Source organism: Chlamydotis macqueenii, chromosome 6 (genome assembly GCF_036417535.1).
Source record: "Chlamydotis macqueenii isolate bChlMac1 chromosome 6, bChlMac1.mat, whole genome shotgun sequence".
Lineage (NCBI taxonomy): Eukaryota > Metazoa > Chordata > Aves > Otidiformes > Otididae > Chlamydotis > Chlamydotis macqueenii.
In genome coordinates this window covers 15,893,397-15,905,548 of record NC_141561.1, presented here as the reverse complement: position 1 = coordinate 15,905,548, position 12,152 = coordinate 15,893,397, and the positions used below count along the sequence as shown (strand labels likewise).

The following is a 12,152-nucleotide window of genomic DNA, read 5'->3' as shown; positions in this document are numbered from 1 at the left end:
TGATGTGGGATATCAGCACACTTAGCATGAATAAAAATCCTGCTCTCTGAATATCAAAATTGCCCTTAAAAACAACAGGAGAAGATGGAGGAATGTAACGGCTTACAGAATTGGCAATGAAGGAAGAGACGGATATTTTAAGGAGGGGGAAAAAAAAATAATGCTACGTACCCGAATCACTTCAAGTTCTTGTTGATGTTGGCACTGTACTCACAAATGGCAAGAGGCAATGGTTTTTATGAGCTGACTAAATGAGAGACAGATGATAGAATAAAAATAGAGGCAAAGAGATTGTGCAATTTGTTGCACAATTTTAATGACTGAGCTGGGAATAGAGACCGAATCTCCTAATTTCCAGACCAGGGTGTTACTCGTTTTCATAGCCACATGGTCAAATCCAGCCCAGGCCTGGATTCATTCAGTGAAATTATTACTTTTTGTATGGGCAAAGTCATTTTTGGTCACTGACTGGTCAGACAGACAGATGCTCTCTGAGGCCCAGGATGTCGTTTCACTCCAGAGTATTCAAGAAACACATAACCTGTCATGTATATGTTGCTGTGTAAGCTGTCAGCAGGGATTAAATACAGGAATTTTACTTTCATAGGAAGCCAGGATAGTTCAACCTAAGCAGCCTCAAGGGCCAGAGTATAGGGTGTTGGGAACTCACAACCTCTGCTCCCTTCCTCCGAAGTTGCCACATCACCTTGGCAAATGTTGACCATGCTGCCTACATCTGTCGCAGCCTGCCTCACAAAGCCAAGAAGGGATTGTGGGAGTGGAGGGCTTTGCTCTGGTCTCCTGTTGACCTGCCTGAGCACAGCTGTTCACACTCTCACAGCGGACCCCACACTTTCTCTACAGAAGAGATGATGGGTTGGATAGAAGTGGGCCATGGTCTGCCAGTTAGATGATACCGCATTAAGTTATAGAGGTAATTAATGTGGCAGCAGATGGGCTTTTTTCCCTTTCAGGACCAACATGAGAAAAGAGGAATATAATTGCTGGTCCTGTGGTAAATGAACTCTGTATCAGAGAGGACAACATTTAAGTGTCTGAGTTTGCACTCTGCAAAGTTTTGGACACTATTTCTGAAGTCACTGATCAGTGCTCGGCAAAGTATGTGCAGACCATAAAAGTTGGGGGGGCAACTGCTTAATTTACAGCAAAAGACTGGCATCCAATTCATATAAAAAAATAGATGGTATATAATATATCAAAACAAACTTTATTTTAGAAAGGAGCTAATTTTAAAACAACAGATGAGCTTTCCGCTCTGTTTTTGAGAGGCAGGCTGGTAAAACTGTCACATTCAATAATTTAAAATTTAGATTCTCTTTCCACTTCTTTTGAAAAATAAATCTGTAAAACATTTTAGATTGCTTTACTGCAAAAGAGAAGGGAGTGATGTTTGCTTGTCATCATACTTAGGACTTTACGGGTGGCAGTGCAAGATAGATGAAACTGATGTCAGCCAATAGAAATAGCTGGTAGTCAAGAGGATGCTCTTTACTATCAAACCATTTCTTTTTCTCTGGATTAGAATTTGAGCAACAGAGGAAATGTTGATGTTCATTTTTGCTATGTAATAGATCTGTCTGAGATAGTCAGTTTTATGACTTCTTCAGATTGATACATGGCAGATTTCACACAGCTCGTGAGCATTGATTACTAAGTTGTCAGAAGGGATTTGGGGGGGGGGGGAAAATCTCTTTGATGTTTTTGTAAACTCCAGTTTCAGATGAAAGTTTATTTTATTTGGAACAGGATTTGGGGTTGGCTGAAAAAGGAGAGTGTTTATAAATTTTATGCATTCTCCCTCTTTCTCCTTCCATTTTCTCTTCAGTTCTGTTTAAAATTCTGTGTAACTTGATTGGTGTCCTAACTAGGGATAAATGTTTAAAAGCTTTTTACAGTATTTGCTTTTAGCTGTTTTCTGTGACTTCAAGTTGTCCAAAGTTAATCCACTACAAAGACTGAGAGTTGCGTTCATCACAAGCTGTGTCATACTTGAGATTTTTTTTTCTTTGATTATAACAAAACCACTTTTTTTTTTTTAAATTGTCTCAGCTTTTTATCCTTTAAAGGCCTTATTTTTGTTATTCTGTTAAGCTACTCATGCAGATGTTGATACGATGTTATGAGACAATGGCATATGTAAGAAGAATGTAGCCGTACAACTTACTAGGTACAAAGCATGATGCAGGATTAAATACCTTGACTATTTTCTAGTTAGATGTGAGAAAAATGACAGAATCATTTCAGGAAAAATAATGTAATGCAGGTTCAACTATGGCAACTAACTTTTTCTCTAGTAATTAATATTTCTGGTTTGGTTTTGTTTTTTATTAGGTGTTTCAAAGCAGAAACCTTTGAGCATTTTAAAAACAAAAGACTGAACTTGTTGGTCTTTCTCTGCTTGTTATTTATTAGATGCTGGATCCATTGTCTCTGAGCAGTCCTGAAAACTCTGGCTCAGGAAGCTGTCCCTCACTTGACAGCCCTTTAGATGGGTAAGAATTAATTACATTAATTATTTCTCTTTATTAGATTGCATAATATATCACTTGTAACGTATAATAACTCTCCACTATTACTGAACTTCTTCCAGAAATTCCTCTGTAAGGTATAGGATGTTTATAAAAGCTTACTGAAACTTAATTGCTTACTAATGCATGGAAATAGAAGTAGCTTTTTTTTTTTTAATCCTCAATTTACGTTTGAAACACAAAAACTTAGACTTCAGATCCTATGAAAATGTACTAAAGATTCTTACTAAATTTTTCCAGTCTTACATATATGTGACGTATATTCCCTGGCAGTGAGCAGCCCCATCAAATTTACATTTCTTAGGTACTACTTTGTGAAGTAAGTGTCCTTTTTCCAAGGTTGAGGGTACTCAGTTCAAGAAAGAGGGCAGAAAAATTTAGAGACTTCAGCAGAAGTCTCTCCTTTTCTTTGCAATTTCTGTCCATTCCTCTCCCCTTGTTCCCATTGCAGACTGTCCACTGATATTTCCTTGTTTACACCTGTCAGTTAGCAAGAGGCAGCATGTACTGTGGTGGGTCTGGAGATCTGTTTTGATTGACTTACTAGAAATTCATGTGTTTTGAGAGGGTCACTGGCCACAGTTTCTCTGCCACCAGGTAAGCCAAAGGGAACATACTCCTGTTTGGCTTATAGTTGGTCAGGCAAATAACCTTGGGTCTTATGTTGTTCAGACTGGCTACTCATTTATTCGGAATTGCTATATGAATAATACTGCTAAGTAAATATTTTATTTAATGGGTAGAATGGTAAAAAGTTGGAAATCATTGCCTGTGGCAATTAATCAGAGTTATAGTATTCATTAGTGCCATTTCATTTGAGAATATGCGATTTGAGGACACAAATACATTTGGTCTAACAAATACATTTTTTAGTTAAATAATGAATTTACGTTACACAAGCAAGAAAACAATAGACATTAAAAGTATTTTGTGGTTAGAGTGTGGTAGATTATACACACACAATGTTTAATGTAGCTACGTAGGATAGAAATTCTACCGAACTGCCAAATGTTCAGGTTTTTGCAGGGTAGAGATGAGTGGAAGAAGGGGAAACAAAGCAGTCTTAATTCAACTCAACGTTTCTTCTTCAAAGCTTCTTTTGCTTGCTTTTTATTTACTTCATTTGTCACCTTTACTTAGTTTGTTTCCCCCCTCCCCCTTCAAATATTTCCTACAAAGGTATAGGTTTTGTGTCTCCATTTTGCTTCTGTTTCCCATTAGAGAAATTCTTACCAGAAAAAGGAGAACAATGTTTGGGTATGTTTATGGAAATATACTGTAATCGGTTGCTCTGTCTGGCAATCCCATCCATTCCTGGCTGGGAGTTACATACAAACTGTAGTTAAGAAACAATTTGATCACACAAAACCCAAAAATTCATTTATCATCTTAGAACTCAATAAAATTACTCTCTTAGTCCTATGACTTTCATGGAGAGAAGAGGGAATATTTTGAGATGTTAAAAGGTTCTGCATTTCTTTGGTTAAATTTTCTCAAGAGTTTTTGTGGGCTGTATAAGAAATTCTGTCAGTCTATAAACTTTTGTGTTTAGCCATAAAGGTATTAAACATAAGTGCTCCTTTGGTGGCTTTACTTGTGATAATTCATGTTTTTACTAATATCATTGCTCATTAACAAAGTCTGTTGCTTTCTCACTACATTACACTCGGTAAACAAGCTTTTCCATTGTTACTGATCTTGAATTATTGTTGATACCTATTAGATTTTATTTTCAAAATTAGGTTCCACATTTGTAAACAAGTGCAGCAACTTGTATAGCAATGTTTTCATCAGTCATAAAGAATCGTGAGACAGTAAGATTAAATGTTTAAGTACTAGATTAACAGTGGGTTTAGATGCTGTATGTTTTTACACTTCCAGAGACAACTATCCCAAATCTCGAATGCCAAGAGCACAGAGCTATCCAGATAATCATCAGGAATTCTCAGGTACGCAAAATCACTGGACATACTAGCTTTCCAGAACTTTCTCTTGCAAATAATAAGACTTGAAAGGGACACTTACACTAAGAGGTATTATATTGCACAAACTTAATATGGTAGGAGAAAACAAAGCAACAAAATCAAATCCAAATGCACACAGTAGAGATACAATGAAGTACAATATCTTCCAAATGTTTTCTTCTAGATTGAGTGTAACACCACTGTTAGTGTATGCAGTATAACATATCTGCTTCTCTGAAAAGAACAAATTATGCAGTGGATACAGGCACACAACAGTTTGTTCTGCTGGACTGTAATGTCCATCTCTAAGTTGGCACTTAACCTTGGTTAATTTAGTTAATGTTGGACTGTTGTGGTTTAACCTCAGTAGGCAGCATACAACTGCTAACTCATTCCCCCACAGTGGGATGGGGGAGAGAATTGGAAGAGTAAAAGTGAGAAAACTCTTGAGTTGAGATAAGACAGTTTAATAGGTAAAGCAAAAGCTGCAAGTGAAAGCAAAGCAAAATAAGGAATTCATTCACTACTTCCCGTCAGCAGACATGTTCAGCCGGTTCCAGGAAAGCAGGACTTCATCACACCTAACAGTTACCTGGGAAAACAAATGACATAGCTACAAACATCCCCCCTTCCTTCTCCTTTCTCCTAGCTTTTGTTGCTGAGACCAACCTCATATGGCATGGGACATCCCTTTGGTCAGTTAAGGTCGACTGTGTCCCTTCCCAGCTTCTTCTGCGCCGCCAGCCTACTAGCTGGCCATGCTGTATGAGAAACAAAAAAAAAGCCTTGATGCTATGTAAATGCTATTCAGCAATAACTAAAACATCCCTATGGTATCAACACTGTTTTGGTCACAAATCCAAAGCACAGCACCATATGTGCTTCTATGAAAACCAGTACATGGAGCCTTCATTTTCTCCTATGTGAAATGAGGATTGCTTTGAAGTGCTTGTGACTTCTGGACTTGATAGCACTGCAAAGTGAAAGGATGAAGGAGAACTGTGTGCTGTGTCTACAAATTAATCACCACCACTGATGGTGTTTTTATACAATACCCTGACTTGAATACAAATTGTTGTGCATGGTTCAGGATACGAAGTACAGTGGGTAACCTTGAAAGTGCTTTGAGGGGTCTCTCATGGACTTGCCTCACTACAGAATTTTGATGTTGAACAATAATTAAGCTTCCAGTGAATCTGGGGTGTTTTGTATTTTTGGTCTGTTATATACTTTAAGGCTTTTAAATTTTGTTTATGGAGCTTTATCCAGATAATGGTGTGATGCTGTGTTTTTTCTTTTAAGGATTCTAGAGTGCTTAACAGATTACCCAGCTTTTAAACGCAAGTAAAACTAAAACTTTGTGTAGAAAACATTTAGGTGGCAGTGATACATACCCAAAATGCTGGAAATTTCAGAAATTTGTTTGCCTTTGGTAATCGTGATCTAATTTACTTGTGTTTGTTTATTATTGTTACTTTTCTAATAAGATGATCCTGCAATATTTTTTTCATGTCTTTTTTTTTTTTTACCTCTGAGATGCTCTGGTATTTTAACAGTGGGATAGCCAGCAATCATTAAGTCCATAATCAAAATTTATTCTCATAATTTGATGTGTAATAAAACCAGAATAGAATATAGAGTCAGAAAAAGTGTCCATCTGACCTAGTCTTTTCTCCTGCCACAACTAGTACCAGGGGCTTCTATAGAGAAACATATAGTATTACTTCCTCAGAGTGTATTTCCAGTAATGTATGGCTTAAGGGTTCTGCAAATGCAAGATATCATTCTGTGATTTGATGGATTTATTTTATTTTCTTCCACAAATTCTTACAGTCCATATTTCAACTTGTATAAACTTTTTAGTATCAAGTTGCACAACTTCTTGTTACAACATACTGTTACTGGTTTTATGAAGTATGCCCTTTTGTGATTGTTTTTTAATATTTTTTTTTTTCATAGACCTCTTTGTCTCTCTTTGAGCTGCTGCTTTTCTAGTCTATAGAGACCTACATTCCTTATGGAGAATATTCTATCTTGATCATCTCTTTTCTTCTAATTTTTTTCCAGTTTTACCGCATCCTTGGAAATGGAGTAGACCAAAACTTTGTTTAGTATATCTTCATGATTTATAGCATTTAATTTGCTTCTTAACCAATACAGAGAGTTCAGCTACTGCTTTATTAGAGCTCTCTATCACAGTCCTTTACGCTAGCCTACATTGAATTTCATCTGCCATTTTAACATCCAGTCACGTAGACTCTGAAGGGTTTTCTGTAATTCTTCTGTTGGCTTTATTTCTGCAATGGTTTTGTCACCTCACTGTTCATTGTTCTGTCCAGAGAATTCATGCATAATTAAACTGCCTGAGTTATAGCCCAGTTTCCTATGTACTTATCTTCTAGCAATTATTTATGCATGTGGGATTTTCCCCTTTATCTTATGAATACTTTTCTCCTTTAATAACTTTTAAAAGAGGACCTACTGAATGTGTTTTAGTAATTCAAGCTATGTTAACTGATTAGCCAATTTTTCATATTTATAAATCTTTAAATTTTATTCTTTGTAATAGTTTTTGCCAGTTTTCCTGGTGAACTGTAGTTTCCCAGAATTCCTCTAGAAACTGTTTTTAAAACTGGAGTAATTAGTCATGCTGCAGTTCTCTGACATTCTTTTAAACAAGAAGTTACAAACCACTTGAGGTATTTGAATTCTTGATCCTTTGGACTTTCGGCTGAATGTCCTTTTTTAGTTTGTGTGTTTTGTTAGATTTGTGGCTTTTGTTCTATAATATTTTATGCTGTTGTATACTTGAAGCATATTCTCTGATATATTCTCCTGTGTTTAAGTGTATAATGCCAAACTGATTAATTCAATATGCTTTTGTCACATACTAAATTTTGAAATGTATCTTTTTATTTTCTACTAGAGTATGATATCCCAATATTTGAGAAGTTTGGAAAGGGGGGGACTTATCCCCGAAGATACCATATTTCATATCATCAACAAGACTACAATGATGGTAGGTGTGAATACTGCAAGAGTTCTACTTTATTCATCTGTTTTTCTTTTGTTAAAAAGTGAAGAATAAAATTTAGATTGTAAAATCTTAATGAATGAAAATACTGAAGAAATTGAAAGCTTAACTTCTTTCCCCAAACTCACTTGCTAAACTTCTAATGATTGGTAGAGCTGCTGAGCAGTCTTACGTCTGGTAAAGTTACAGATTACAGAATTCATTACTCATATGCATAGCTATGGAAATGCTCTTTATCTTTGGCCATGCACGAGTCACCTACTGTAAGCTTTTAACCTCTGTGACCCTTTTCTATCCAAAGTAGGCATGTTAGTTAGTTTGTATTTTCTTGTTTTGCTTTAAAAAACCCAAATACAGTGCAATTCCTATTAACGGTTTCTTAGATTAAAAGAAAAAATAAAATTGAACAGCAGTAATTTAAACTGAGAATTAACACTTAGCTGGTGGAATCAATTATTAGAATGCAAGACAGCACCTGCTTATGTGTCCACAAAACTGATTTGGACAGTGGTAACATTGATGTAAATTTAGCACGTGTTAAATTTCCAAAGGAAGGAAAGAGGAGCAGCTGAAGGATTGCCTGACTTGAGTGTGTGTCAAGCAATACTTGAAAACTATTAAGAAGAAACTTCTCCAAAGATCACGTGGTTTCATTTGCAGTATGGAATGAGCACAGCAATAAATAGAATTCTGTTATAGAAATAACAAATTGAAGGATTGCAAGGCAGCTTCAGTCCAGTCCCTTGCGCTAAGGCAAGATTAAAGAGGTAAAGATCTGTGACACTGACTTTTGAGTAAACTCTAAATTGATTTTAAAAAGACATGAGATACTCATTTTCTTTAGGTAACTAACTTTGAAAATAGCTTATCTTATCACTTACCTTTCTCTATCTTCTAAATAATTTTTCCTGCAAATGAAACCAGTAACTAGTCACTCCATTTTAACACATTGAAAAATTAGTCATTGCCCATATATAACACTACGTCACATACTCGTGTGTTTTCTCTCCTTAGTTTTCTTCTTTCAAGCCTTAAGCCTTACTTCAAACATTTTTGCAAGCCTCTTTTGTTTGTTTGTTTGTTTGTTTGTTTTTTCCTCTTTTTTCCTCTTCCCTCTCCCTGGTCTCTTCTCTGTTCTTGTAGTGGCCAAAATTGGGTAGAGTATTTTGGCTGACTTCTCTCGTGGCCACTTTATGTATAACATAGGATATAACCATGACTCGGTATGTAAGAGTCATGTTAGTATATTCCAGAATGAGACGTCACTTTTTTTTTTCACAGTCACCATACTGACTGCTGTTCAGTCTGTGATCTTTTACAGTTCCTTCACTTGATGTCATCTGCAATATTTCAGTATGTTATGTTCCATCATATATACAACATGAGTTAAAATAGTCTGTGGAAGTGGTCTGAGGTTAACTGCTGAGGATGTCCACTTAAATTATACTAAGTTATACTGATGAGAAATCACTGATAACTACTCTGAGTCTGTCTTGGGCATCCTCTGCATAGTAAGTTGATCTGTGCAACACTTCACTAGTTAGCTTGTGAGAATGGGGAAATTGGATTAGCTACATGTGACAAACCAATTATGACTGGTTTATCACCTTATTATCTTCTCAGTACTTTATAAAGCTGCTTAATAATTTGTTTGCATATCTTTCTTAGAATTGAAATTGGCCTGACTAGTATATAAATGTGAGTCCACTTTTTCAATGATGTTTTATCTGCCTTCTTCAGTCCCCTGGGAACTCCTTCTGCAGTGTAATGTGTAATAAATCAGAGACTCTTTCAGCTGTTTCCGTGAGTTCTGTAGGATGAAACTTTGCCAGCCTGTGCTGATCTAAAAAATGCTTATGTTATCTAAATATATTAACATAATTATGTTAGTCATCTGGTTGTAATTAACCTTTTTGAGGATCAGTGCCTTTTTTTATTCTAATGGTGTAGCCATCTCTGAATTATGTGTTGTTTGTGGGTTTTTTAAAAACTTTTTAAAAATGTTCCTGCTGATTCTATGTGTAGGTCTTTTTCTGTTTCAATTCTTACTAATTTACAGGATGAAGATGCCAGCCTGGACACCATGGGAATGTAAACATACCTCTCGCCCTCCTCTGTATCAGAAATTTAGTAGTTACACCTTAACAGAGCAATAAAAATGGAGGCAGGTCATTTTCCTTTCTCCTCTCACAGCCCTCCAGGTTTCCAAAGCATGTTAGTTACACTTCAGAACAGTTCCAGGATTTGATCCCAATTTTGGTCACTTAAACATAAATCCAGATTTTGATTTAATCTAATCCTTACATACATCTGTGAATGTTTGTTTTCTTCTAGGTGGAAAGTTAAACCAGTAAATTTCATTATCATTACATCCTATCACAGCTGTGGAAGATTTGAACTACATTATGTGGAATTCATGAAGTATTTGCATACACAGATTGTATAATAATATTTTTTTGTAGTGTAACATTGGTATTCTTTATATCTCACTGAAGGTCGTAAAACTTTTCCAAGAGCCAGAAGGACTCAGGGGAACAGCTTCCGATCACCAGTTAGTTTCAGTCCCACTGATCACTCGCTGAGCACCAGTAGCGGCAGCAGTGTCTTTACGCCAGAATATGAAGATAACCGAATGAGGAGGAGGGGGAGTGACATAGACAATCCTACCCTGTCAGTCATGGACATCAGCCCACCCAGTCGCTGTGAGTTAATGCAATTTGTGAGCTCCGGTGTCACACCCTCTTACCTATCAAGTATATCATGTCAAAACTAAGCGTGTCATCAAAATACAAGCAATTGAATAATATGTTTTTATCTCTCTACTAGGAAAAAGTCAAGACTGTATGCTCAGCAGTTTCTTCACTGCTTACTGTGCCAACCTTCATGTAGATTTTCACATGGAATTTACATCTGTGATAGCAAAACACTGTAAAAATATTTTTATAGATTGATCATTTTTTGATTATTTGTTAGACTTTTGAGGATCCGAGAAGGGTTATGTACGTTGTAGTTACTATTCATTTTTTGAGATATTGGTCAAGTTATCTGCTAAACTGCAGACCTTAAGTGGTACTGGTTAGTATCTGTGGTGGCATTTCAGGAGCAAATATATTTTGTGATGACTTCAGTAGCTGGTACGTTCTAATCATGCCTTGATTTAAAAAAAAAAAAAAAAAATTAAGAAAAAATATTACCAAGTTTGCTTACTGTGCTTTTTCTGTTTTCCACCTTAGCTATTACTAGTTGCTTTAAGTATGTTTATCTCTGCCCAAAATTATTTTGTGAATAAATTTAAGTAGCTCATATTTTCCATCTTACAGGAAGTTTTATTCATCTTTTTAACTTACATGAGGAGGTTTAGGGTGTACAGTCTCTGTTGTTGAAAAATGTAGTCTCTTAAAAAAGACTTTTAAAATTATTTTCTGTGTGTTCCAGTTTTTCTTGATAAACTGAATAACAAGCTTATTTGAAAACCAAAACATACTTATTTTTTCAGCACCACGAGCTCCAACTAACTGGAGACTTGGTAAACTGCTGGGTCAAGGTGCATTTGGCAGAGTATATCTGTGCTATGATGCTGATACTGGAAGAGAACTGGCTGTTAAACAAGTTCAGTTTGATCCTGATAGTCCAGAAACCAGTAAGGTAAGTGATACCAAAGAGAGTTTGTAAAGGGCTTCTGCAGAAGTGGTGTGTTCTAGACTAGACTGATGTTCCTTTCCTTGAACAGGATTATGATTTGAAAATATGTTGTGTTTTCATGTCCTTGTTAGGAATCCTGTTTTGTTAATATCTCAGAGAATTAGTTCAGTTACCTGATTTTAGTGTTAGATCCCATTTTTTTAATTTTCAGACTTGTCTTTCTGCAGTGAACATACATAACTTAATTTGGTGCAGTCTGTCTCTAAAATTAAATATTCCATTATGAAGTGTGCTCTGAAATAGATAATTATTTATGCCTAGACAAGTATAGGAATTAGAACAAGTTCCACTTATAAACAGAAAAATCTGTACTAATTTAAGTGTTCCTGAAAGTAAATTCTTGAGGATATTTTGTTTGGCTATGAAGACAGTTTGAGATTCTTGTAATTTTTTTTTACTCTTTTGAGGGTTATTTTTTGAGGTTTTTTGATGTTGTGTGTTTTTATTTTTTATTTATTTATTAAACTTTGGGCATCAGGGTTAGCTACTGTTATTCACCGTATTTCTCTCTGAAGAGCAAAAGTTTTGTTGTCAGTTTTCTCTCTCTAAAATTTAGCTTGTCTTTCTTTAAATACTGGACACTTGAGGAGAGAAACTGTTGAAAAGTAGCACCAATCTTCCATTTCTTTTTTCCAAAACCATGCTTGCTACTTTTTACAGGATGGAAAAAGAATTATTACCTTTCCTTCATTAGGACTGTGTTCTGCGCTGTGGGGAGCAAGGCCGGGGAAACAATGGGTGTAAGCATGATTGCAGAACTGAGTGGCTAGCAGTGATAGTTGCTGCTACTAGTGATGTAGGATTGAGGGAAAAAGACATGAATCATTTGTGCTGTAGATTTCTAGTGTAGTTGTTGTTGCTACTTCTTTAAAATGTAACAGAACAACTGATTATGCTTTGGAA

General features: G+C 35.8%; 1 protein-coding gene across 2 annotated transcripts in view; it reads left to right on the top strand.

Moving 5' to 3' along the window:
• The window catches only part of MAP3K2 (mitogen-activated protein kinase kinase kinase 2), a 54,145-nt gene that overhangs the window by 29,579 nt on the left and 12,414 nt on the right, over nucleotides 1–12,152 (top strand). For both annotated transcript variants that reach the window (XM_086750640.1, XM_086750641.1), the window contains 5 exons: nucleotides 2,434–2,513; nucleotides 4,431–4,498; nucleotides 7,440–7,532; nucleotides 10,043–10,249; nucleotides 11,044–11,192. In XM_086750640.1, the coding sequence (XP_086606766.1) occupies nucleotides 2,434–2,513; nucleotides 4,431–4,498; nucleotides 7,440–7,532; nucleotides 10,043–10,249; nucleotides 11,044–11,192 (597 nt within the window). The remainder of the gene's footprint in view (nucleotides 1–2,433; nucleotides 2,514–4,430; nucleotides 4,499–7,439; nucleotides 7,533–10,042; nucleotides 10,250–11,043; nucleotides 11,193–12,152) is intronic.